We start from the raw sequence: 26,941 nt of genomic DNA, 5'->3' as shown, positions 1-26,941 counted from the left end.
ACACACACACGTACCCCACACACGTACACCACACACGTGCCCCACACAAGTACCCCACACACGTGCCCCACACATGTACCCCACACACGTGCCCTGCACACGTACACCACACACATGCCCCACACACGTGCCCCACACGCACACACGTACCTCACACACCTACCCAACACACCTACCCCACACAAGCACCCCCCCACACACGTACCCCACACACGTGCCCTCACATGTACCCCAAACAAGTACCCCCCACACACATGTACCCAACACAAGTACCCCCCACACACACGTACCCCACACACGTGCCCCACACATGTACCCCACACATGTGCCCCACACACAAGCGTACCCCACACACGTACACCACACACGTGCCCCACACAAGTACCCCACACACGTGCCCCACACACGTACCCCACACACGTGCCCCGCACACGTACACCACACACATGCCCCACACACGTGCCCCACACGCACACACGTACCTCACACACGTGCCCCACACATGTACCCCAAACAAGTACCCCCACACACAAGTACCCCACACACAAGTACCCCACACACCTACCCAACACACCTACCCCACACAAGTACCCCCCCCACACATACGTATTGCACACACATACACCACATACATACCAGCAGAGCAGGAGCAGGTGGGGGGTCGGTCCCCCAAAGCGTGGACCAACCCCCCCACAGCAGCAGGAGAAGACCCTCAAGAGGACCCACAGGACGAAGAGACAGGAGTCGCAAGAAGACCCACAGGACCAAGAGACAGGAGTCGCAAGAAGACCCACAGGACCAAGAGACAGGAGTCGCCAGAGGACCCAAAGGACGAAGAGACAGGAGTCGCAAGAAGACCCACAGGACGAAGAGACAGGAGTCGCAAGAAGACCCACAGGACGAAGAGACAGGAGTCGCAAGAAGACCCACAGGACGAAGAGACAGGAGTCGCAAGAAGACCCACAGGACAAAGAGACAGGAGTCGCAAGAAGACCCACAGGACGAAGAGACAGGAGTCGCAAGAAGACCCACAGGACCAAGAGACAGGAGTTGCAAGAAGACCCACAGGACCAAGAGACAGGAGTTGCAAGAAGACCCACAGGACCAAGAGACAGGAGTTGCAAGAAGACTCACAGGACGAAGAGACAGGAGTCGCAAGAAGACCCACAGGACAAAGAGACAGGAGTCGCAAGAAGACCCACAGGACGAAGAGACAGGAGTCGCAAGAAGACCCACAGGACCAAGAGACAGGAGTTGCAAGAAGACCCACAGGACCAAGAGACAGGAGTTGCAAGAAGACTCACAGGACGAAGAGACAGGAGTCGCAAGAAGACCCACAGGACAAAGAGACAGGAGTCGCAAGAAGACCCACAGGACGAAGAGACAGGAGTCGCAAGAAGACCCACAGGACCAAGAGACAGGAGTTGCAAGAAGACCCACAGGACCAAGAGACAGGAGTTGCAAGAGGACCTCTAGCAGGTCGCCAAAGATGAAGGCCCACGGAGGGGTCTCCTACATGCTCCCCCTCCCGCCCTCCCCCCCCCCCATCTCATCCAGGGGCTCAAGAAGTATATTAGCATCACCCCCTCCTAAAGGAATCCACGGGCCCCCTTTAATGGCCCGAACCACCTTCAAAACAACTGCATCCTTTACAAAGCCGCTATGAGCAGCACCCCTTATACTGCAGACAATCTCACCCCCTCGGTGGTCTCGGCAGACCCCCCGCCAGGACATCGGGGCAAAGGAAGAAGTGTAAAAAAGAAATAACCAAGATAACAGGCCTTTCCATCTAAGCAGCCAGGGTCTGTAGAATCCCGTCTCCATCAGGGCCGCCCCAAAGATGCTCCAGTTATGGAAAGAGGCCAAGACGCCTCCTGTAAAGATGTATTAACAATCCACAGACCAGCTCCCCTCCCATCACTCGGTGACGTCAGTCTCACCTTTACCCGTGTACAGCGCCCCCTGCCTTTTGGCCACAGCTGTGCCACACACATGCCAGGGGCCCATCTGGATATACACTCCAAACAAAAACTAAAAATAGACCTCTTGAAAGACAGGGGAGAAAAACACACAGACAGCATCTGCCAGGGGTTCAGGAAGCACGTCACGAGATCTGACAATGCAAGAGAGACGCCTCGCGCCCAAGCCAAGGGCCCCTCGGAGCCATCTCAGGAGTCTGGCTGTGGACAGCATCACCCACTTAACCGACTTAACTTCATTAAAAAGCTGGCACCGTGGAGGCTAACCTTCAACAGGAAGTGCTCAATGACCCAACCCCTCCACATGACAATTATGCAAACTTCGGATTCCACCGATATGCAAAAAACTCTTCACTCTACCTGGCTTTCCTTAAAAGAAACTCCTGAACGATTCGATTGAAGGAATGCCGAGGTATTTAAGGCATCAGGGGATTATCGGATGCATTACATACCTTCAAACTAGTCATTCCCATTTACGTCAGAATTTAACGAGCAACTTGTAATCAGGGCCTAAAACTTCCCGGAGTTGAAGGCACCGTCCTTACCTGGATGAAGGCACCTCTTGACGACAGACCCCAAGGTTACGACCCCTCCTCCCGCTCTCCATCACTCACTCTTCAGGTGCGCCTCTCTCCAGCCCCCCCCCCCCTCCCCCCCCCCCCCCCCCGCTGCTCCCCAGGGCATCGATGTCTTAGATCCCAGACTTGTCTACTCGTTCAAGCTTAAACTACCAATAAGAAACAGACCCGAACTGTGGCCCCGCCCAGGGCGTAACAAATGGACCCTCGGCTCAACCTCCACAAAGAAAGGCTCTCTCCCAAAATACATTAATACAGGACACCTTCTTTCACCCTAAAGAGGGGGTTAAGAACCTCTCAGGATACTACAAACACCTCCATCCTATGGTTAGTCTTCATGGGCACTATTCAAAATGGCACAGAACATATAAGACAAGCTGCAGGGACTTACCCTGCATCTAGCGCCTACAACCATCTCCCCATCTAGACAACAGCAGCGGCGTTCCCTCCTTTTATTAGGAACCTTTATCATTCCCTTCCTCATCCTTTATGTGAATTCTTTCATGCTTAACTAGTCGTTGCTCACACATTAACCCTGTGTGAGAGGACAAATATCGCACACTGTATTCATAGTTTACCTCTTCAGGAAGTACGGTCAGACACATCACAGCCAATGTGACATTGAAGTCTACATGTTTCAGCACTCAGTGCCCTTCTGTGTTGAGCCTTCTTCAGGGCTACTAGTGTAGATATTATTAGGCTTGGGGGAAATTTGAATTACGTGGGCTTCGTGTAATTTTGGTAATTCTGATAAATTACTGAGCTTACCCCACTATGCCACATCGTGTCATTTCAGGGAGAAATGTTAACACGAGGTGTACCACTTGTGTCATTTCTGAACGCGAGCAGCCTTTCGGGTAGATATTTTAGCTGGGTGGACCCTTCGAGTCATTTTTTAAAGCAAACCTACAAATCCGAGCAGGAGTGGCAATTCCTTTAACATTAGTGTCGACAAACATTTCAGGCAGATTTTTTACCCGAGCGCAAAACTAAAAATCCAAATACAAGCGCAAGTGTTTCGAATGCGAGCGACGCAAAATCAACTCTACATTGCAATTTTAAGTTACATATTCACGTGTACGTTCTGCACGTGGGATGCACTCCGCGTAATTGCACATCCCTGGTTATTATAGTGATACCTGTCTGCAATTAACACGAATGTTAGCACCTTACAACCGGTTCCTTTTAGAATTTGGCCAGTCCACGGCAGCTATCAGGGATCTCTTGGCTCTTGGGGGCTTCTTTGAAGCTAGTCTGCACACACGTCCATCTAGTTAGGGTGAAATAGAGTGAGCATGAAGGGACCTAGCAGGGCCGGCTTTAGGCATGTGCAAGCTGTGCAACTGCACAGGGCCACCAAACGCCAGGGGCCACCACACCAATTTATATCCTTAATTTAATAATCCTCTGAGGATGGATACATATTTGCGTGGCAGCCCCAGTGGCAGGGATTTGGTGCCTCCGGCTCTGTTCCACTTCCAAACACCCTGACTCCCCCCTCTTCACTGGTCTGCGCGCTCCGCCCCGACCTCCTCTTCCGGGGCCCCCTACCTACGCTCCCTGCCCAGGACCACCATGAGCCTAGAGCCGCCCCTGAACCTAGGCAGGGGCACCGTGGGTCATTGACCAAAGGTCAGAACTGTGCAGCAGCCAAGAGTCATCAAGACCCAAGGCTTCTTCTGTGCCTGTGCCCTGCAGCTCCCACTGCACCACCAGCAGGGCGAGGAGCTAGCTGCCTGCTGTGCGCTCTGACAGATGTCTACCTGGGTCCCCTCTAATCCTTGCTTCTACCTGGGTCCCCTCTAATCCTTGCTTCTACCTGGGTTCCCTCTAATCCTTGCTTCTACCTGGGTCCCCTCCCATCCCTGCTTCTACCTGGGTCCCCTCCCATCCCTGTTTCTGTCAGATGTCTACCTGGGTCCCCTCTCATCCCTGTTTCTACCTGGGTCCCCTCCCATCCCTGTTTCTGTTAGATGTCTACCTGGGTCCCCTCTCATCCCTGCTTCCACAGACGTCTACCTGGGTCCCCTCCCATCTCTGTTTCTGTCAGATGTCTACCTGGGTCCCCTCTCATCCCTGCTTCCACAGATGTCTACCTGGGTCCCCTTTCATCCCTGCTTCCACAGACGTCTACCTGGGTCCCCTCCCGTCCCTGTTTCTGTCAGATGTCTACCTGGGTCCCCTCTCATCCCTGCTTCCACAGATGTCTACCTGGGTCCCCTCTCATCCCTGCTTCTACCTGGGTCCCCTCCCATCCCTGTTTCTGTCAGATGTCTACCTGGGTCCCCTCTCATCCCTGCTTCCACAGACGTCTACCTGGGTCCCCTCCCATCTCAGTTTCTGTCAGATGTCTACCTGGGTCCCCTCTCATCCCCGCTTCCACAGATGTCTACCTGGGTCCCCTCTCATCCCTGCTTCCACAGACGTCTACCTGGGTCCCCTCCCATCTCTGTTTCTGTCAGATGTCTACCTGGATCCCCTCTCATCCCTGCTTCCACAGACATCTACCTGGGCCCCCTCCCATCCCTGTTTCTGTCAGATGTCTACCTGTGTCCCCTCTCATCCCTGCTTCCACAGACGTCTACCTGGGTCCCCTCCCATCCCTGTTTCTGTCAGATGTCTACCTGGGTCCCCTCTCATCCCTGCTTCCACAGACGTCTACCTGGGTCCCCTCCCATCCCTGTTTCTGTCAGATGTCTACCTGGGTCCCCTCTCTTCCCCACTTCCACAGACGCCTACCTGGGTCCCCTCCCATCCGTGTTTCTGTCAGATGTCTACCTGGGTCCCCTCTCATCCCTGCTTCCACAGATGTCTACCTGGGTCCCCTCTCATCCCTGCTTCTACCTGGGTCCCCTCCCATCCCTGTTTCTGTCAGATGTCTACCTGGGTCCCCTCTCATCCCTGCTTCCACAGACGTCTACCTGGGTCCCCTCCCATCCCTGTTTCTGTCAGATGTCTACCTGGGTCCCCTCTCATCCCTGCTTCCACAGACGTCTACCTGGGTCCCCTACCATCCCTGTTTCTGTCAGATGTCTACCTGGGTCCCCTCTCGCCTGCTTCCACAGACGTCTACCTGGGTCCCCTCCCATCTCTGTTTCTGGCAGATGTCTACCTGGGTCCCCTCTCATCCCTGCTTCCACAGATGTCTACCTGGGTCCCCTCTCATCCCTGCTTCTACAGACGTCTACCTGGGTCCCCTCCCATCTCTGTTTCTGTCAGATGTCTACCTGGATCCCCTCTCATCCCTGCTTCCACAGACGTCTACCTGGGTCCCCTCCCATCCCTGTTTCTGTCAGATGTCTACCTGGGTCCCCTTCCGTCCCTGCTTCTACAGATGTCTACCTGGGCCCCCTCTCATCCCTGCTTCCACAGATGTCTACCTGGGTCCCCTCTCATCCCTGCTTCTACCTGGGTCCCCTCCCAACCCTGTTTCTGTCAGATATCTACCTGGGTCCCCTTTCATCCCTGCTTCCACAGACGTCTACCTGGGTCCCCTCCTGTGAGAAGGTGGCCTGATATGCAGTGCTCACTATTCTAGTGAACACTATGTATCAGTCCAGCAACCCTTATTGATGATTGGTTGTAAGTCAACCTTATAGACCAGCTATCCTAGTAGCGTGGATACGAGCAGTCTAAGGCTAAAGACTCGAGAGGGCGTGTTAAGCCAGCTGTTATACCATCACATATACCCCTTAAATGTAGGCCACGCCCCCTTAATGTGGGCCACTTTTTCAGTGATGGCGAGAAGTTCATGCCCTGTAAATATGTCATATATATCTGTCCAACCCTCATCGCTTCAACTCTTCTTCAACTGTAGTGCTGAGTGAACATGCGAGGTGCATACATGTAGCTCTACCCGCTAGTATCTGTGGTCACTACCCTTCTTATGTGAGTTCTTTAGAGTTTATCTGTCTCGTTTCTTTCATGTCATTCACGTCCTCTGAAGTCCTTATGTAATGTAACTGGTTCTATTATACAGCGCTCTGACACCTTCGGGTAAAGTCCGCGCTTTATAAAAACACATAAGTAAATGAAATAAGCAGCCCTGTGGCTCTTTGACGTCTTGAAGATGAGTCGGTTAGCGCCCCCCTCAGGTACGCAGCAGTGGGGTAGTAAGTGTGGGCAAGGACGGCCTACGTACCTTCAACCCCATCCTACAGGCGCTGGTGTCCAAGACGTCACTCCGCCCGATGTGTCCAAAGTTACCAAGCTCAGGCGAGAAACAGCAATATTCACAAAAGTAAACTGAGACAAAAGGCTAACTTTACAACCATGTATTCACAAACAGCATTTACTACTCGTAAAAGCCCTTTATGAATACCAATAGTTGAACTTTACGACTTTCGGTGTTCACAAAGGGCATTTACAAGTAGTAAATGCCCTTTGTGAATACTGAAGTCGTAAAGTTCAACTTTGTTCTCATTTTACCTTTGTGAATCGTCCCAAAGAGTCCAAAGCTGTCAGCATCGCCACCAAATGTACTCACAATAACAAAAACAGCATGAATCTGTGGATGAGTGTGTATCGACCTCAGGGAACTTGCCATCAAACGTCACGAGCCTTGGCAGATGAGCCAAGGACCAGCTGGATGTGGAGGCCACAGGACAAAGATGCAGAGAGACTCTGGAGGCAAGAAACCCCACCATGAAGGAGGATGAGGAGACATCAATGTCCGATTCACTGATTGATTTATAGCACTTAGAGTCGCGCTAAAGCGTCCTGGCGCTAGAGTGGAACTAACAAGACAGGGACAAGCTTGACTGGGAGCCATCAGGGGGACCTCCCAGAGTAAAAGAAAGAGAAGGAAATCGATGTAAATGTTGTAGGTGAACAGGAAAGTTTTGAGGTCTTTTCTAAAAGACCTCAGGTTCTGTTCGGAGTAGGGTTCCAGGCAGCTGTCAAAGTGCATAAAAAAGAATGGGAGGCGTGGCCAAGATGTCGGCGGAGTAGGACTCTTTTCCGAGCCGCTCCGGCGTCGATCCGACATAGCTTCTTATAGCACGATCCTGAGGGAGCGGTTTAGCTTTAAAAGTGCTGCAGAAGTACCCCTGGCATAGCACAGTGGTTTGGTGCCGTCGGTGGAGCGGAGAGGCATCAGGGACGACCACGAGACCGACTGAGCTCTGAGGCCTACACGACCCCGGTCTCGCTTGGTTCCTGGCGGCCGCTATTGGAAGAGGGCAGGCCTCCTGAGATCCCGCCCAGGACCGCCATCGCTGATTGAAGGTGGAGGAACGCTCCGTGCCGACGAAGCGGTCGATCTAGCTTCCGGCGTGGAGCGAGCCCACGAGGCGTCGAGGAGGAGGTTCAACGGCGCCCAGCAGTGACCATCGAGGGGAGGCCCGGGGACGCCCGAGTACCGGCGGGGCTGCGCACGCCGAGGGCGGCTGTGAAGAATCGGCAACAGGTGGGGCCCGAGCTTGACTGGTGGAGGAGAGTGGTGCCGGACCAGCGGTGGTGACCGGTGGGCCCAGGCGAGAGCAAATTTGCATGTGATGAGGACGCGGCCTACGTGATAGCAGCGGCATTCCTGCCTGGCCACCGCAGGACTTCGGGCCGTCAGTACGCTTGTGCATCAGCCTTGGCGCCTGTGTAGCCTACAAGCAAGTGCGGAACGGAGGCCTGGGCCGCTGTGTGGGTCGTGTGAGTGATTCGGAAGCACTACGGCCTATAGCTTGAGGCCTGGACATTGGGATCGCGGGCCCCGGCTCTGAACTGGAGGTGGAGCGAGCGGCCGGACCCGCCATTTTGTTTGGTCTCGTGGCGCCCGGGCGGAGTGCTGCCCGCCGCAATGTCCAACACGCTGCGCAAGGGGCGCCCGGGGAAGGATGGCGCCTCGAAGTCCTCCCAGCAGCCGGCATCCCCAGGGGCTAGTGGCTCGTCGAAGCAGTCGGACGATGAGGCGCCGGTGACGAAGGCTTTCATGTCCGAACTTTTTGCCTCCATTAAGGAAGACATCTCCGAGCTCCGCGCACAATTGGCGTCCGACCTACGGGATGTACGGAGGGACGTAGATGGTATAGGCGAGAGGGTAGCGACCCTGGAGGACCATGATTTAAGTGTGGCCAATGACGTGCACCTGTTGCAGCAGGATATCATCCGCCTCACCGAACAGAACCTGGACTTGCAGACGCACACGGAGGACCTGGAAAATCGTTCCCGCAGGAACAACATTCGCATCCAAGCTGTGCCATGGGATGGTGAGGTGGGCGACCTGCGTGGCTATGTTCAGGAGTTGTTCCTACAGATATTGGATGAGGAGGATGTGCGGGAAATTCAGATGGATAGAGTACATAGAGTGGGGTTGCCTAGACAAGGGGGGGGGGCCCCCCTCCTGACATTCTTGTCTGTGTCCATGATTTCCAGGTGAAAGAGCGCATCCTCCGTAAAGCCAGGGCCCTCACATCGTTGCAATTCAGGGACCACCGCCCTCAGCTTTATCAGGACTTAGCGGCCTCTACACTGCGGAAACGGAGGGAGTTCCGTCCAGTGACTGCTTTTTTGAGGGAACGTAACATCGCCTACTCCTGGGGTCATCCTTTCAGGATCATCTTCCGGTGGCAGAACCGGCTCGCACAGATTCGCTCCCTCCAAGTGGCGAAGGACCTCTTGGGCCTGGAGGATGTGCCACCTTCTCAGGGAGCATCCGCTTCCCCGTCTCGGAGGCGCCACCGCTCCTCTTCCTGGCACAGAGTGGGCGCTTCCCCTGACCGGCGGCGACCGGATCGCACTACCAGCTTGCAGGAACGGGGCAACGCGGTGGCATCAGTGGCCTCGGCTACCCTGGCTGATACACAGCAAAGTTCCGGCGCAGCGTGACCTCTGCCTTGAAGATGGTTCTGCGCCAGAGGGGCCTCGGCCTTCTGGTCTGGGGGTATGGTTGTACTTTTGGAGGAGACACCCCTGGCCGTGGCCGTGGGGGCTACCGTGTTGGTACCCCTAACCCACTTCCGGAACAGAAGGCCCCTCGCAAACTTTGGACTTCTGGACACGATGAGTACTCTCTTCGAATTCACAGTTTTGAATCTGCTATTGTTTTTTTTCTATGTGGGGGGGGTTGGGAGTTGGGGGGCTTGGGTTGTTGGGGGGGGGGGGGTCCCATGACGGTGGAGAGGGGGGATTGCTGCGTGAATGGTTGCTGCTGTGTGTGAGGGCTTCGGATCGGTGTGGGCAGGCTGGAGCTGTGGATAGGATTGCTATGGATGTGTGGGGAGCTTTGGGCTATGATGGGGGGAGAGTAGCTGACCCTTTGAAGTTTCCTATGATCGGAGGACACCTGAATACGGGGGTGGGGACCCTTGGGGTGGCAGTAGAGAGTTTTGGGGTCCATTTCTATTATGCCGATTAGCATAGGAACATGGAACGTTAAGGGTATGAATTTGCCGCAGAAGAGGCAGAAGGTGTGGAAATATGTGGTGGATCATCAACTTGATGTAGTGGGGTTGCAGGAAACCCATCTGGCACGGAAAGATGAGTTGCGGCTGCGGCACAGGGCATATCCCATTATCTATAGGTCTTCCGCTGCCACGAAACATAGGGGGTGGCTCTCCTTTTCCGAGATGCGCTTCACTTCCAGCCTGTAGAGGTGCGTAACGATAAGGACGGCCGTTGGTTGATGGTCAAAGGGCTCATTCAGGGACGGCTGTGCACCTTTGTGGTGGTGTATCTACCCAACGCTGGTCAGAATAAGTTTTTACAAGATTTGTTGCTGAAGGTTGGAGACTTTGCGGAGGGACATCTGTTTTTGCTGGGGGATTTTAATCTGGTGTGGGACAAGGAGATGGACAGCTCAGGGGGGCATAGGGCGGATACGGGTGTGTTTTCTGCGTCAACGCAGCGGGAGGTGGGGGAGCTGGGGCTGGTTGATGGTTGGCGTTTTTTCCACCCTACTGCAAAAGATTACACGTTCTTCTCCCACGTACATCATTCCTACTCCCGTTTAGACTCCATATTTCTTAGCCAATCACTGCGTGGGGACATAGTAGATGCCGCCATTCTTCCGATATCCATTTCGGACCATAGTCTGTTGGTGCTTAGCCTTCGCTGGTCATCGCCCGGTGCAGCGCAACGGAAGTGGTACTTCCCGGCCTCGGTGATCAGGGACGACACGTCCAATAAAGCCTTGCGACTTGCCATTAGAGAATTTTTTGAGCTTAACCCCCCGTCGGACACCTCGCTCTCGAACACGTGGGACGCCTTTAAGGCGTCGATCAGGGGCACGTGTCTGGGCCTCAACTCGCAGCTCAACACCTTGCGGAGGAGGGAACGTGAGGCCCTGGAGGCTGAGGTGGTCGAGCTCGAACGAGCTCACAAACTCAACCCCTCGAGGGTGACCCTCCGTCCGCTGACGGCGTGAGGGGCAAATTAAAGGCGCACTACGCCAATAGGGCCGAGCTTACGCTCTTGAGACTGGGGCGACAATCCTATTCATGCGGGAACAAGGTGGGCAGGCACTTGGCGCGGCAACTGCGGGATAGGAGAGAGCGAGAATATATAGGAGGGATCAGAGACGCTGCAGGTGTGCTGCAACATCGGGACGAAACGAAGGCGGACATTTTTGGACGCTTTTATGCCGAGTTGTACACGGGAGATAACCTGGGAGCAGAAACACAAAGAGAGTTCCTGCAACGTTTGCCTCTACCTCAAATATCTAAAAAATGGAACGAATTATTGGAGGCGCCAATTTCTAGAGAGGAAGTTCTCTCCGCTATCAAAAATTTGAAGTTACACAAGGCCCCGGGTCCGGATGGTTACACCGTGGTTTTTTACAAGACATATGCTACTGAGCTGTGTGACTTTCTAGTGGCTCTTTTTAACGATATGGCGTCATCCGGAACCTTCCACAGGGACTCTGGCCGAGGCGGTGATCACGGTCCTGCCGAAACCGGGGAAGGATCCGGCGCAATGCGATTCCTTTCGTCCCAGAGCCTTACTTAACATCGACGCAAAATTATATTCAGCGATCCTGGCGAGCCGCTTACAGGATTTGATGCCGGCGATCATCCACCCAGACCAGTCTGGCTTTATTAAAGGACGCCAGACCCACGATAATACTCGTAGAGTGGTTCACCTCATCGAAAAGGCGGACAGGTTCCGTATTCCGGCGGTGCTTGTGGGCCTGGACGCGGAGAAGGCCTTTGACCGAGTAGATTGGGGCTTTTTGTTTAATACGCTGACGGCTTTCGGCTTTTCTGACAAATTCATCACTATGGTAAGGGCTAATTTTTGCAACCCACGATCGAGGGTGGCAGTGAATGGCCAGTTGTCGGCCTTCTTCCCACACTCGAGGGGCACCAGACAGGGATGTCCCCTCTCTCCCCTGCTGTTCGCGCTCAGCATTGAGCCTCTAGCGGTGGCGGTGAGGGAACATGAAGGCGTGAGAGGCATACCGTTCACAGGAGAGCAACACAAGATCTCGCTCTTCGCGGACGACATCCTGTTTTCGGTGGCGGACCCGGCAGGTTCCTTGCCTTGCATTAGGGAGATTCTACTTAAATTTGAGGACGTGGCAGGATTCAAAGTGAATTATGGCAAATCATATATTTTGAATTTGACTCTCTCACAACCTGACGTGGCTCATGTGCGGACGTTTACACCATTGGCGTGGGCAACCGGATCGATTGTTTATCTGGGAGTCCACCTGACTCCGACGGTGGGCAAACTGTTTGCGGCCAACTTCCCACCCCTCCTGACGAAGACCCGGGCCGAATTGGAGAGGTGGAAACCTAAATTCCTGTCCTGGCTAGGTAGGATACACGCGATTAAGATGGTCCTCCTCCCCAAATATTTGTACCTCTTCCAGGCCCTGCCTATTCCGCTGGATAGCGCCTACTTCCGACAGCTTAAAACGCAGATACTGCGATTTGTCTGGCAAGGGGGCCGAGCCCGACTGTCTTTTATAGTCTTACGCCGGCCTAGGTCGGAGGGTGGAGTGGGTCTGCCGGACCTGCATCTCTATTATAAGGCTGCTCAATTGAGGGTAATGGTGGAATGGTCGCAGCAGTTTTCAGAAAAACATTGGCTGCATATGGACCGGAGTGTGGCTGGCCGGTCCATATGGGATCTGGCCTGGAAACCGAAGAGGGATCGCCCCTTGAACGCCTACATTAGTACTCCCACGGGTACTACGCTGAAGGTCTGGGATACCCTGGCTACTGATGAGCGGTGGACGACTTTCCCATCTCCGTTCACGCCCTTGCATTTCAATCCGGCCTTTCCACCGGCGCTTAGTGAGGGGCCCTTTGACGCATGGAGGGAGGGTGGATGTAGGGCACTAACTCACCTGTTTCATGGCTCTGACCCTTTGACCTTTGCTAACTGTATATGGGACTATCAGGTGCCACAGACCGATAGGTATCGGCATGTCCAATTGCTACACTGGGCCACGTCTCCAGGGGTGCTGGAGGCAGCTACGAGACCTACCTCGGCGTTCGAGGCTTTCTTGCTACGGACGTCTACCATGAAGGGAGTCATCTCCTTCCTATATCAATTACTGCTTAAGTCCGAACAGTCACCTAGACCACGTTATATGGAGCAGTGGGAGGAGATGGTGGGGAGAGATGTTACCGACAATAAATGGTCAGCGCTTTGGAGGGATATGACCCAATTTAACCACTCGATTTATCTTAGGGAGGCTCACTTAAAGACTCTCACGCAATGGTATTTATGCCCGACTAGGCTCCACCGTATCTATCCGGCTACCTCGGATAAGTGCTGGAGGGGATGTGGACTCCTGGGGGACTTCCGCCATATTTGGTGGGATTGCCCGGTGATTAGGCCTTACTGGGACGAAATTCTCTCACATATCAAAGATATCCTTCAATACCCCATAGAGGACTCTGTGGCCTCTGTGCTGTTGGGTCTGCGAGACCCCGGCCTTGAACACCAGACGCGATCTGATAAAAAGATTCTGTGGTTGTGCTTGGGGGCGGCCAAGCTCACGTTGGCGGCGGCGTGGAAGCGAAAGGAGGCACCAGCGATATCTCTTTGGCACGCGAGGCTTTGGAAGCTTTTAAGCTTAGAAAGAATGGCGGACATCTTCCTCGGTAATTACAAGAATTTCACGCATGTGTGGGGACCCTTGGTTGTCTTCCTGTCTAAAGGCCTGCCGTCGGCTGTTTGCCCAGCATCTTTGAGATCTCTGCACCTCTTCCAACTTTAGTGCGACTTCTGAATGAGTGTGGTAAGTGTGTGTCACCGTCATGGGGGGGGGGGGGGGGGGGGGGGGGGGAATTGGGAGTTGCATTTTCTTTCCTTTTTTTCTTTCTCCTTTGACACCGAGGTGCTCGTTCTCGCCGATTGGTGCATTTGAATGGTTTGCAATAGCCTGAAGACCTGCTTGTTATGGGACATCCTGACTACATAAGGCTCAGCACCGATGGCTGCTTGTTTACCTATTGCTCTTCTTCCTGCAGGTTCCTGGACTGACTGGCTTGGTTTTCTCTTTGCGGTGTGGCATCACCATTGTTTTGATTTGGTTTGCTCCTCCTGCGTGGGGACATATGCGGCACCTCGGTGCTTCTCTCCTGTGTTTCTTTTTGTTATATGCAAAATAAAAATTTTACAAAAAAAAAAAGAATGGGAACTGTGATGCTGCGTGCTGTGGGGGCAGGGGCAGTCAGCGCGGAGTTAAAATGTGCCTAAAAAATGTACTATTCTGTACGTATTTGAGGTCTTTCACCATCAGGTAGCTACATTTAAAATAACTGCAGCTTAAACACAAAATACATTTTTAAAAGTTGTTACACAATGGGAAATGCACGATAGTACATTCTGAAACCTCAATTAGTTAATGCACTGCTGAGGTCTGTGTGTAACCAGAGAGCCATAAAAATACAACTTGGTTGGTGCAGCGCAGAATGGGGACTTTTGTATGTTGAATGCTCTGAGGCCACAGCCTGTGACGGAAAGCACTGTGAATATGTGTTGTTGTTTTAAGCTTCCATTACATACTGCGTAAGATCGACTGCTACAGAACGCGCTATACGGTTAAAGATAAAATTATGCTTTCAAAATATAGATTTTAGTAATACCCAGAGTGTATGTACGTAATGCAATTTTTACATTACTGACCCTTCAATACCTCCAGGGGTAATACGTGTAATTAAATGCAATTACGATTAAAAGGACTCACTTTACAGCTCAGTTCTTAACTCTTTTCTCTACCACTCAAAAAAAAAAAATCAATGATTCAATCAAATAAATCCAGTACCGGCTCCAAAGCATCCTTTACATTTGCAGATTAACACGTAGCGCACATTTGCATTTCTGCCAGGCAAGCAGGCACCCTGGCAGGAAGGCCTGTTTAGCGGTCTCCCCGGCTTTGGTTTCACACTCAGGAAACTTCACTAAATAACGCTTCAGCTGCAGCACTAAAACTATTGGAATTAACTGCCCCGGAACGGATGTCTTTTAACAAAAGGTAGGAGAATGGTGTTTCATAAATCAAAAAAGTATGGGCACGTTGTGCCCCTCCAATCCCGCCCACTTTGACCACTGGTTACAGGAAGTGCGTTCCACAGAAAGACAGCAGACTCCAGTTCTTGACTTCCTAAACTTGGGGACTGCATCCCAATTGGTCTGGCAGGATGCAATGTAAAGACCCAAGCACACACATTGGGTCCGATTCACAGAACTAACTTACGACAAAATCCTAAACTTACTACTTTTGGTATTCACAGAAGGCATTTAGTAGTCTTAAATTAAGATTTTGTCCGAAATTAGGATTTTGTCCGAAATTAGGATTTTGTCTTAAATTAAACTTAAGTTTAACTTAAATTTGACTTAAATTTAATTTAAGACACAATCCTAACTTACAACAAAATCCTAATTTAAGACAAAATCCAAATTTAAAACACAATCCTAATTTAGGACAAAATCTTAATTTAAGACAAAATCCAATTTTAAGACAAAGGGCCATATGTATGAAGGTACCCATTTGCGAATCTCAACTAGCGATTTTTAAGAAATCGCTATTTGAGATTCACAAATTGGTATGTATGTAGAAAATCGCTTTTTTTTGCGATTTCTCAAAATTCCAGAATTGCGATTAGCAAATTACGAATCACAATTATGGAATACTTTCCCATTCATTTCTATGGGCCAGGAGGCCCATAGGAATGAATGGGAAGTTATTCTCAATTTGAAAATCGCAAATTGAGAATAATTTCAGGGGTGCAGGGGTGTCCAAAGGACACCCTGTTGCACCCCTGAAATTAGCATGGGTGCACATGTGGTTCACATACATGCCCTAAGGGTGTCTATGTGCTTCACAGTGCACTTTGAAAAATGCAAAAAAGTGCATTTTTCAAGGAATTCACAAATTACCACCAACTTGAAGTTGGTGGTAATTTCCGATTTCTTAAGGCCAATTTGTTTTTTTTTAATGCTTCTTACATTGCATTTAAGGAATCGCAAAATTTGAGATTCCTTAAATGCAATCGCAAAATAAGGAATTGCAAATTTTGTGATTCCTTATTTTGCACGCAGATTTGCTTAATACATACCATTTGACCAAATTGCATTCGCAAACACCGAAATTCTGCGAATTTCGGCGTTTGCTAATGCAATTTGGCTCGATACATATGGCCCAAAATCCTAATTTAGGACAAAATCCAAACTTAGGACAATATCATAATTTAGAACAGCATCCTAATTTTAGACAAAATCCTAATTTAGGACAAAATCCTAATTTAAGACAAAATCCTAATTTAGGACAAAATCCTAATTTAAGACAAAATCCTAACACAACAAAATCCAAATTTAAGACAAAATCCTAATTTACGACAAAATCCTAATTTATGGCAAAATCCTAATTCAAGACAAAATTAACCCTTAACAATTAACAATATAACCCTTTGTTCCTCCATCCCACATCATGTGATCCTCCAGCTCACACCCTGCGACCCTCAATCTCGCCCCCTCTGACCCTCCACCTCACACCCTGTGACCCTCCATCTCACACTCTCTGACCCTCACCCTGGGACCCTCCATCTCACACCCTGTGCCCCTCACCCTCTGACCCTTCATCTCACACCCTGTGAACCTCCCCCTCACAGCCTGTGAGCCTCAAGCGCAAAATCTCTCTTCCTCCATCTCACACCCTCTGACCCTGAACCTCACTCTCTGTGACCCTCCATCTCACACCCTGTGACCCTGACCATGTGACCCTCCATCTCACACCCTCTGACCCTGAACCTCACACCCTCTGACCCTCCATCTCACACCATGTCGCTTCCCATCTCAGGCCCTCCCTCATACCCCTAGCCGCGGCTGGAAGCGGCAGAGGGCGCTATACTCACCGATGGACTTTTTGATCTGGGGGTGCTTGGCCAGGGTCATCAGCAGTCCGCAGAAGTTGAGCCTCTGACCCTCACCCTTTGACCCTCACCCTCTGACCCTCACCCTGGGACCCTCAATCTCACACCCTCTGACCCTCACCCTGGGACCCTCACCCTGGGACCCTCCCTCACACCCCTAGCAGCAGCAGGGGGCGCTATACTCACCAATGGCCTTGTTGATCTCTGGGTGCTTGGCCAGGGTCATCAGCAGTCCATAGAAGGTCAGCCTCTGGACACGGCTCAGCACCTCCTTGAGGAGGGCAGGGGGAGGCCGGCTGTGGATAGAGGAGGACAGTCAGTATCCGCCAGGGGGCAGTGAGGAAGCAAGAACCAGAAATGGTCAACTCAGGGAATGCAGGGAAGGAATGAAGGTATGACCCTGGGGTACAAGGAGGTACTGGGTGAATAAGGAATAACCCATGGGGTAGACGAGGGGACTGTCGGGTCCAGACACAGGGGAGGGGAGGGTGAGAGGGTCATTAAGGGAAGGCACAACCCGGTGGGCATTTTTAAATGAGGTACACGCCCAGGGACACACAAAAAAAGAGGCTGTTATGTTATGTTATGTTATGTAAAAAGATTTATAGAGAACAACACAAATCACTCCCGAAGGAGTATCTCGGTGCTAAGCGGAAACAAAAGGGAAAGCAGCTATTCACGAGAGCCAATAGTTCAGCAGATATTTAAAACTTCCGGAATCAGTGCAAGAGGAAATGCAAAGGGTAAGCCTCTTCAATGGAGGGGGCTAGATAGAAAACTGAGCCACCACCATACCTTCTCATCAATCGATTACAACACATCCAAAACGCCTCGGCACGACTAATCCTCGATGTACCACGACACGGCCACATCACCCACAACCTGAGAAACCTGCACTGACTCCCCGTCAACAAGAGGATATCCTTCAAGCTCCTCGTCCACGCACACAAGGCACTCCACAAGACCGGCCCAGCCTACCTCAACAGACGGCTCTCCTTCTACACCCTCAACCGTCAGCTCCGCTCCGCTGACCTCTCGCCACCGTCCCGCTGTGGCGGGGTTGTATGAAGGGAACGGAGACTTGTTCTGGGTAAGTAGGGTTTTATTTTTATGAAGGTTCTTTTATAACAGGACGTGCGTCTTTCTCTTGCAAAGTCTGCCGGATCGGTGTTCGCGGTATTCCTCCCACAGGGTACAGGTTCAGTGGCCTTGTTCTTCCTGCTTTTACTCCTCTCGTCGTGGTCCTGGGTACTCTCACCACCGGCCATATGGGAAAGGAACACAGAGAAGAGGGTATAAGGACACTGCTTTTTGGTCCGAATGCCCTAGAGGAACCGGAGGGGTGTTAGGGTCACCGCTGCACACATGTTTTGTCAAAAGAGGTCTATACAAGGACGTGTGAGGAAACAGTTGTGAGGAAAGGGTGAGGGGGGGTACGGGAAAAGCGGGTAAGGAAGGAGTATTCACACTATGGACAAAACGGCAAGCCAGACGTTAGCGGTACTAAGGAGGGGAGTCTTCCCGCCTCCCAACCCAGCCTGCGAACCGCTGCCGTACCTGCTTCAGCCACACTCCTCCCTCAGGAGTGTGGCACAATGCATCGCGGGGACGGTGGCCTCCTGGCTCCGCTACTCCTTGAGCGAGTACAAGTCTTCCTCCTTCATTCAATAACTGCCTCCTTCTTCCTTCTCCGACTTTCGAACTCCGTCTGCCTCCAGGGTGTCGTCACACGCTGAACTCTGCTCTTCCGCTCTTTTGGCCAAGCCCACGGTTCTTACGTCAGATGGGGGTGTAGCCTCATCCTCCACATATGCCCAGTTAAAGGAGCCGTCTCCCGTGTCCTCTTCTGTTGATGCAAAGAGGAGATATTTGTCCGAGCACCAGTTGTTCTGGGTAATTGAAAAGAGGGGGGAGAAGCAGAGTCAACAGCCCACCAGTCATTTGAGGGGGGCACCTCCTCCTCCCGCCCAGTCACCTTTTTACACACCTCCCCCCCTGGTTTCTCCCGATCGGGGAGAAAAGAGGACCTGGATCAATTATCTGCGTTTCCATTTTCAGGGCCCTTCCTGTGCGTCACAACAAAAGAGAAGGGCTGGAGGAACAAAATCTACCTGAGGACTCTTGGGTTTTGTGCTTTGTGTCTATACATCCATTGAAGGGGGGCATGGTCGGTATATAGGACAAAAGACCTCCCCTCTAAGTAGTATTTGAGTTTGTCGATAGCCCATCGTATGGCCAAACACTCCCTCTCCATGGTGGGATACTTGCTCTCTCTAGGATGTAGCTTCCTGCTAATGAATAGGATGGGGTGTTCAAGGCCGTCATCACCTATTTGGGATAACACCGCCCCTAACCCTGTGTTGGAGGAATCTGTGGCCAGGGAAAACAGTCTGCTAAAGTTGGGAGGTATTAGTTCCGGACTCATGGTTATGGCTTCCTTTAGGTGCCGAAAGGCCAGGCGAGCGCTTTCAGGGGGATTCAGTATGTGGGATGTTGTAACATCTTTTTTTAATAAGTCTGTGAGGGAACTAGCCATGTTGGCAAAGTTATCAAGGACTCTCCTATAATAACCTATCAGACCTAGGAAAGCTCTTAGATCTCTTTTGGAGGAGGGAAAGGGGGTATTCAGTATCACTTTGATCTTTTCTTCTTGTGGGGTATTACTTCTTCCCCTAACATGAATCCTAGATATTTGACTTTAGGGTACGCCGCCCTCGATTTCTTTGTATTGACGTGTAGTCCATCTGTTTTTAGTGCCGTCAAAATCGTCTGTACATGCTTCAAGTGCTCTCTCCAGGTGTTACTGAAGATGACGATGTCATCTAAGTACACCGAACAATGAGCTGTATAGGGGCTCAATATGTCATTCATCAAGCGTTTAAATGTTGCAGGAGCCCCGTGGAGGCCAAAGGGGAGGACGTTAAACTCAAACAGCCCCTCTTCAGTTGCGAAGGCGGTCTTTCGTCGGTCCTCCTCTCTGAGAGGGACCTGCCAACAACCCTTGGTCAGGTCCAATGTGGTGATGAATCAAGCCCCTCCAATCCGTTTGATTAGTTCATCCACCCTAGGTATGGGGTACGCATCGAAGGAGGATATATCGTTTAAAGCGGGGAAGTCCATGCAGAACCTGGTCGTCCCGTCAGGTTTTGGCACCATTACAATCGGGGATGACCAGTTACTCCTGGAGGGTCGTATCACTCCTAACCGGAGCATTTCATGTATCTCCCACTTGACATATTGTCTCCTTGCTGCGGGGATCCGATATGCTTTAAGTTTTACACATTTTCCTTCTTCTGTCTAAATCTTGTGTTCAATTAGATGTGTCCTCCCTGGAGTGCCGGAAAAAAATATGTGCAAAGGGTTGTAGGGACTCCAGTAACTCTTTTCTCATTTCTTCGGTTAGTTCCTGGTTCACCGGAAGTTGTTCTGGGGTAGAGACATCTGAGGACGTGGGGAGACCAAACTGAGAGGACTTAGGTAAAGGACATATCCACTTTTTTAACAGGTTTATATGAAAACATTGTTGTCTTGAAGGGGATATTTGTACCGGATAGGTGGAGTTCCCCAGTGTCTCAGTGATGGGGTAGGGTCCAAGCCATTCACTCTGAAACTTCTTGGTCGAGGATGGAAGTAAGACCAACGCCCAGTCTCCCCTTTGATAGTTTCCTCCACCTTTTCCCACAATCATAATATTTCTTTTGACAGTGTTGACTCTTCTCCAAGTTGGAGTAAGCCAGATCTCGTAACTTTCCCAGTTTGGACTTCAGATGTTGGGTATACTCCAACAACATCCTTTATTCTGTCACAACTTCTTGTTCCCAGGCTTCTTTAGTGATCTCAAGTAAGGTCCTGGGTTGCCGTCCATAAAGCATTTCAAATGCTGAGCAGCCTAGACTGCTTGGTACTTGGGCCCTAAGTACGTAGAGGGCTAAGGGTAATAGGCGATCCCAGTCTTTGTTCTCTACAGATAACATCTTCCTTAAGGTGGTCTTTAATGTACGATTATAACGTTCAACCAGGCCATCGGTCTGGGGATGGTAAGCCGAAGTACGAATATGGCGTAGGTCTGACATCTTGCATACCTCTTTCATTAGACGGGACACAAAACGTGTCCCCTGGTCGGTAAGTATTTCCTTGGGGAAACCTACTCTTGAGAACAGCTCAAGCAGCTTCTCTGCAACATTTTTAGTGGTGGGGGCTCGAAGTGCAAAAGCCTCAGGAAAGCGAGTAGTGTAATCTACTATGACCAGGGCGTAGACATGCCCTTTTAATGTACGGGGAAGGGGCCCGATTAGATCCATTCCCACCCTCTCTAAGGGATTTCCTATAATCGGATGGGGCAGTAGGAGTACTGCTGGAGGTTTGTACATGTTCCTCTTTTGACAGGTCTCCTATTTCTTACAATACTCCTCGGACTCTTTGTAGATACCTGGCCAATAGAAGTATTTGGTTATGTTTTGGGTGTTTTTTTCTGCCCCGAGTGTCCGCAGTCAGGTGGGTATGCGCATAAAAGAGTATCTGTTCTCTGAACACTCTGGGCACCAATAACTGGTGGGGTTTGTTCGGTCTTCCTTCCCTATACAACAACTCATTCACTATCGTAAATCTAGGGAAAGTGTCTGGAGGGGACATTTGTGCAACATGTGCTGACTCCCAGGCATTAAACAAGGTGGAATCATTAGCCAAGTAACCAGGGTTCAGAGGATATCAAAGCTGGTCGGGGAAGATTCTTTTCTTTTTCTGCCTCTTTTAGCTCAGTTTGGAATAAGGACAGGAATTCGGGGTTATCCACCCCTATGATTAGGTCCTCCGGGAGTGACTCTACCACACCTACTCTTACAGTACAGGGGTTCCCCCCTATCGGGTGTATAGTGACCTGGGCCAGGTGATAGGGCTTCATGTCGCCGTGAACACACTGGATGTGGACTGTGGTTTCTGGGAGGAGTTGATTGGTAAGAACTAGCCTTTTCTGTATGACAGATTGTCTACACCCAGAGCCCAATAAAGCCCTTATACTTCTACTGTTGACTTGCACACGTACATAGAAGGAGGGTCCCATTTCTGCCATGTACATCACTGCATTAGGGATGTACCCCACCTCCACCGGTTCTTTGGTGGTTTTTATTCTAGGACACATGCAGGCGATATGGCCCCACTCCCCGCATTCAAAGCACTGTGGTCCTTTCATAGGCGTAGGGTCAAATCTGAAGGGTTTAGGCTTAGGGGGTTCCAGGCCAGTCTTGCTTTTCTTCTCCTGTTTGAGGTTGAGAGCCGTCTTAATGGATTTGTCACTGTCCCAAGGAAATGTGCGGGGTTGGGCCCTAGAGTAGTGTGCGGCCATTTCTATGTCTTGTTCTGCGGTAAGCCCCGAGTGATGTTTTAACCAACGTTGGGTTCCGTAGGGGAGGGCCTCCATGAACTGCTCTAAATAAATACTTGTCATTATCTCTTGCTTACTTCTGCTGTCTGGTCTTAGCCACTTGTCTGCGGCCATTTTCAGTCGAAAAAACAGGGTCTTAGGGTTTTCTCCCGGGACCCCCTTCTCCTTGCAGAACCGGACTCTGTAAGCTTCTGAATCAAGTCCAAGGTGGTCCAGTATGATTTCTTCAATTTCCCTATAAGGAGTGTTGCCTGCTGCATTGGCTACTTGGTAGGCAGCTTGGGCCTCTCCTGACAATAGGGGTCCAGGAAGAAGGGTCACTTGTCTTCTGGCCACCCAAAGGCTCTGGCCGCCCTTTCAAAATTGCTTAGGAATGCGTCTGGATCATCTCCCACCACGTACTTCTGTAAGGAGACCCCCGAGGGATGTGGCATGGGACGCCTCCTTTCTGCTACTGGGGTCGAGCCAGGCTCTTGCATGGCTTTCTGCATTCCTTTAATCTGCGCTGAAATGGTATTTTTAAATACCTCTTGGTCAGCCTTGGCTGAACTCATTTGACGTTCGATGGCCCATTCTAATTTCTCCTGTGCCTTAATTAGATGTTGAATAATCTGATCCATCTTGGGTGGCGGGATGGAAGTGAAAGATCCCACTTCTGACACCAGTTGTGGCGGGGTTGTATGAAGGGTGCCCGGAAACTTGTTCTGGGCAAGTAGGGTTTTATTTTTATGAAGGTGCTTTTATAACAGGACGTGAGTCTTTCTCTTGCAAAGTCTGTCAGATCTGTGTTCGCAGTATCCCTCCCACAGGGTTAAGGTTCAGTGGCTTTGTTCTTCCTGCTTTTACTCCTCTCGTCGTGGTCCTGGGTTACTCTCACCACCGGCCATATGGGAAAGGAACACAGAGAAGAGGGTATCAGGACACTGCTTTTTGGTCCGAATGCCCGAGAAGAACTGGGGGGGTGTTAGGGTCACCGCTGCACACGTGCTTTGTCAAAAGAGGTCTATACCAGGGTGTGTGAGGAAACAGTTGTGAGGAAAGGGTGAGGGGGAGTACGGGAAAAGCGGGTAAGGAAGGAGTATTTACACAATGGACAAAACAGCAAGCCAGACGTTAGCGGTACTAAGGAGGGGAGTCTCCCCGCCTCCCAACCCAGCCTGCAAACCGCTGCCGTACCTGCTTCAGCCACACTCCTCCCTCTGGAGTGTGGCACGGCGCTTTGCGGGGAAGGTGGCCTCCTGGCTCCGCTACTCCTTCAGCGAGTGCACGTCTTCCTCCTTCGTTCCGATAACTGCCTCCTTCTTCCTTCTCCGACTTTCGAACTCTGTCTGCCTCCAGGGTGTTGTCACACGCTGAACTCTGCTCTTCCGCTCTTTTGGCCAATCGCACGGTTCTTACGTCAGATGGGGGCGTGGCCTCATCCTCCACATCCTCCACATACGCCTGTGTCCTCTTCTGTCGATACGAAGAGGAGATATTTGTCCGAGTACCAGTCGTTCTGGGGTAATTGAAAAGAGGGGGGAGAGGCAGAGTCAACAACCCACCAGTCATTTGAGGTGGGCACATCCATCTCCCGCCCGGTCACCTTTTTACACCAGCGCATCTGAAGAACAACCACCGGTGGGAGATCCTTCTCCCACCTCACCGCCAAGACATGAAACACCCTCCCACTGAAACTACGACAAACCCAAGACCTGCTGACCTTCAGGAGGACACTAAAGACCTGGCTGTTCGATCAGTAGCGGCCCCCGACTCCCCCCCAGCGCCTTGAGACCCTAGCGGGTATGTAGTGAGCTTAACAAATGACTGATTGATTGATTGGAGGTACGAATACGGTAGGGCCTTAAATGGGCTTTATCCTTGGACCTCAGATTTCTTCTCGGGCTATACCAGGTGAGCCTGGCCCGAGGTAGGATTCCCCACAAGGGGTCAGTGTGTGAGGCATTGGAGCTTGAACAGAGAGCGCCCTCTGACAGGTAACCCATGTAAGGCTCTTAATGAGGGTACAGAAGGGGGACCGGCCGGGAGGTTACAAACTAAACAAGCCACAGTAGTTTGTACCACCTGCAGTTTGGAAAGACGAGTCTCGTTGGCTGCTACAAGTAGCGCATTCCCATAATTAAGACGACTCATGATGAGGGCTCGGGTCAGCATCCTCCTGGAACTCATAGGAAGCCGGGAGAATACCCTTATAAGCATCCGCACCGTACTGAAACAGGTGCCCCTGATAGAGGTACCCTGCTCGTTGATGGATCATTTATTATACACCAGGATACCAGGCTTTTTACTACACGCTGCTTGGACATGGCCCTGGACCTAGTTCTATCGGCCACCAACCATCTGACCAGAGAGCCTGAGATTTGCCACACAGGAGAATTTCAGTCTGTCCTCCGATCAACCGTAGCCTGTGAAGAGTCATCCAAGCGGCCATCTCTCCATGCAGCCAATGAATCTGACTTTGGGCTTCCCAGAGTCCTGCCCAGAAGAAATAATCAATTGGCTGTCATCGCATATGATATTACTTCAAAACCGCAGACTTTAAGAATCTTTGCAAGTGGGGCCACTTAAATATTAAAGAGGGTAGGACCCAAGGAAGAACGCCCTTATCAATAGTCACAGTTCTAGATCTGAACCGGCTACTTGGGTCCTGTCAGCCAAAAACTCTATGAACCAGTCCAGGACCTTCACAGATAGGCCTACCTCAGGCAGTCTCTGAATTAGAATGGAATGGGAGACGGCATCGAAGGCAGCTGACCAATCAATTGTTACCAGCAAGGCTGCCGTGCCTTCGTCCAGCAGAACTCAGGCGGAGCCCGTTACTGCCGTGAGAGCGGTCTGTACACTCTCGTAAGCTGTCCGATTGAGAATGGGATGGGAGACGGCATTGAAGGCAGCTGACCAATCAAGTAATGCCAGCATGGCTGCCGCGCCTTCGTCCAGCGGAACTCAAGCGGAGCCTGTTACTGCCAGAAGAGAGGTCTCTGTGCTATCTCATACAGTGTCTGAATGGAAGATGGCATCGAAGGCTGCTGACTAATCAAGTAATACCCACATGGCTGCCGTGCCTTCGTCCAGCGGAACTCTGGCAGAGCCCGTTACTGCCAGAAGAGCGGTCTGTGCGATCTCATACAGTGTCCGATTGATAATGGGATGGAAGACGGCATCGAAGGCAGCTGACCAATCAAGTAATGCCAGTATGGCTGCCGTGCCTTCGTCCATCGGAACTCTGGCAGAGCCCGTTACTGCCAGAAGAGCGGTCTCTGTGCTATGAGAAGCCCTGAAGCCCGACTGTGAAGAGTCCGGTAGACAGTCGTCCTCCAAATATTTAGAAAGATCTTTATTACCTAAGAAGAGGGAGAAGTGAAATGGGTCTGTAATTTGCAAGCTTGGAAGGATTATCATTTGTATTTTTTAAGAACGGGATGACAAAGGCTGATTTCCAATCTTGTGGCAGTTTTGCTGAGTCCAAGGATATATTAAACACATCTGAAATATAGGGAGTGAGTAAAGAGGACGGGGATGGCTGGCACGGAAGCGAGAGGACATATTAAAAAATAAATAAATAGAAAATACTTACCTTCTCTTGCCTCCTAGCTGCGTCTCTCCTCCGAAGTTCCTTGTTCTGGCCAGAACAGGAAGCCCACCCGGGCTCCCCATAGCCAATCCCAACACTGCAATGCAGCGTTGTGATTTGTCTAAGAGCTGTGTTACAGGAATCAGAAGCTGACTGGGAGCCTGAGCCTGTTCTCCACGCAGGGTGTAATGCAGCGGAGAACTTGCAAAGCACGCATGAATGTTTAGATGGGCTGAGATGGCCGGCCAAACATTCATGTGCACTTACACAGTGTGCTCACCACTGACTCTGCTCCTCTGTCAGCAGTAGGGCAATGCTCCGCCGCTTTAGCAGAGGAGCTGCCACTGAGGGAGGAGACTCTATAAGTAGCCAGGGATCAGACGGAGAGCCCGATCTAACCTCCCCAGCACATCTAGCCCCTTTTCTTGACAAACGGCCTCAAATGTTTCCGGCCGGGCTGGGGCAGTCGATGAAAATGAATTCCAGTTAAGCGGATCCTCGGGTCTCGCTGTCGAGAAGGTCTTATCCTCAAAAGCGAGTCACACAGCTCTTGTGAAGTCAGTGAATGAATGGAAGTGGGGGAGGGGCAAAGAAGGGAAGGAAGGCATGAGCCGAGAGGTGCAAGGAAGGAGTGAATTTCTAAATCAAGGGTACAAGAAAGCGAGGAATTCTGAGTCAGCGACACAAGAAGGAATGAGGGTGGACCTGGGAGAATCTGTGGGTGGAAGAAAGGGGCGAGTCTCTGATTAGGGGACAAGAAGGAATAAGGAAATGAAATGCATGTACCTGGGGTGCAAGAAAGGTATAGTGTCTGAGTCAGGGGTACACGAAGCGGTGAGGCATAAAATGCATGTAAAACGGGGTGCAAGAAAGGGTTGAGTGTCCGAATCAGTGGTACAGGAAAGGAAGGAGTATTGGAATAAATGTACCTTAGGGGCCAGGGGGAGGAAGAAAGGGGTGAGTGTCTGTAGCAGGGGTACAAGAAAGAATGAGGGATGAAATGCATGTACTGGGGGTAAAAGAAAGGAAGGGGTGAGTGTCTCAGGCAGGGTTACAAGAAGGAATGAGGATAGTAATGCATGTACTGGGGGTGTAAGGAAGGGGTGAGTGTC

The 26,941-nt window shown here is 51.2% G+C and overlaps 1 protein-coding gene across 1 annotated transcript in view; it reads right to left on the bottom strand.

The window, feature by feature from the left end:
- CSTPP1 (centriolar satellite-associated tubulin polyglutamylase complex regulator 1) overlaps positions 1–26,941 on the bottom strand; it is a 55,700-nt gene that overhangs the window by 23,293 nt on the left and 5,466 nt on the right. The window contains exon 2 of the mRNA XM_086959841.1: positions 17,062–17,171. Coding sequence (XP_086815967.1) covers positions 17,062–17,171 — 110 coding nt within the window. The remainder of the gene's footprint in view (positions 1–17,061; positions 17,172–26,941) is intronic.

Source organism: Lissotriton vulgaris, chromosome 2_2, assembly GCF_964263255.1.
Source record: "Lissotriton vulgaris chromosome 2_2, aLisVul1.2, whole genome shotgun sequence".
NCBI lineage: Eukaryota > Metazoa > Chordata > Amphibia > Caudata > Salamandridae > Lissotriton > Lissotriton vulgaris.
This window is presented reverse-complemented; position numbering and strand designations above follow the sequence as displayed.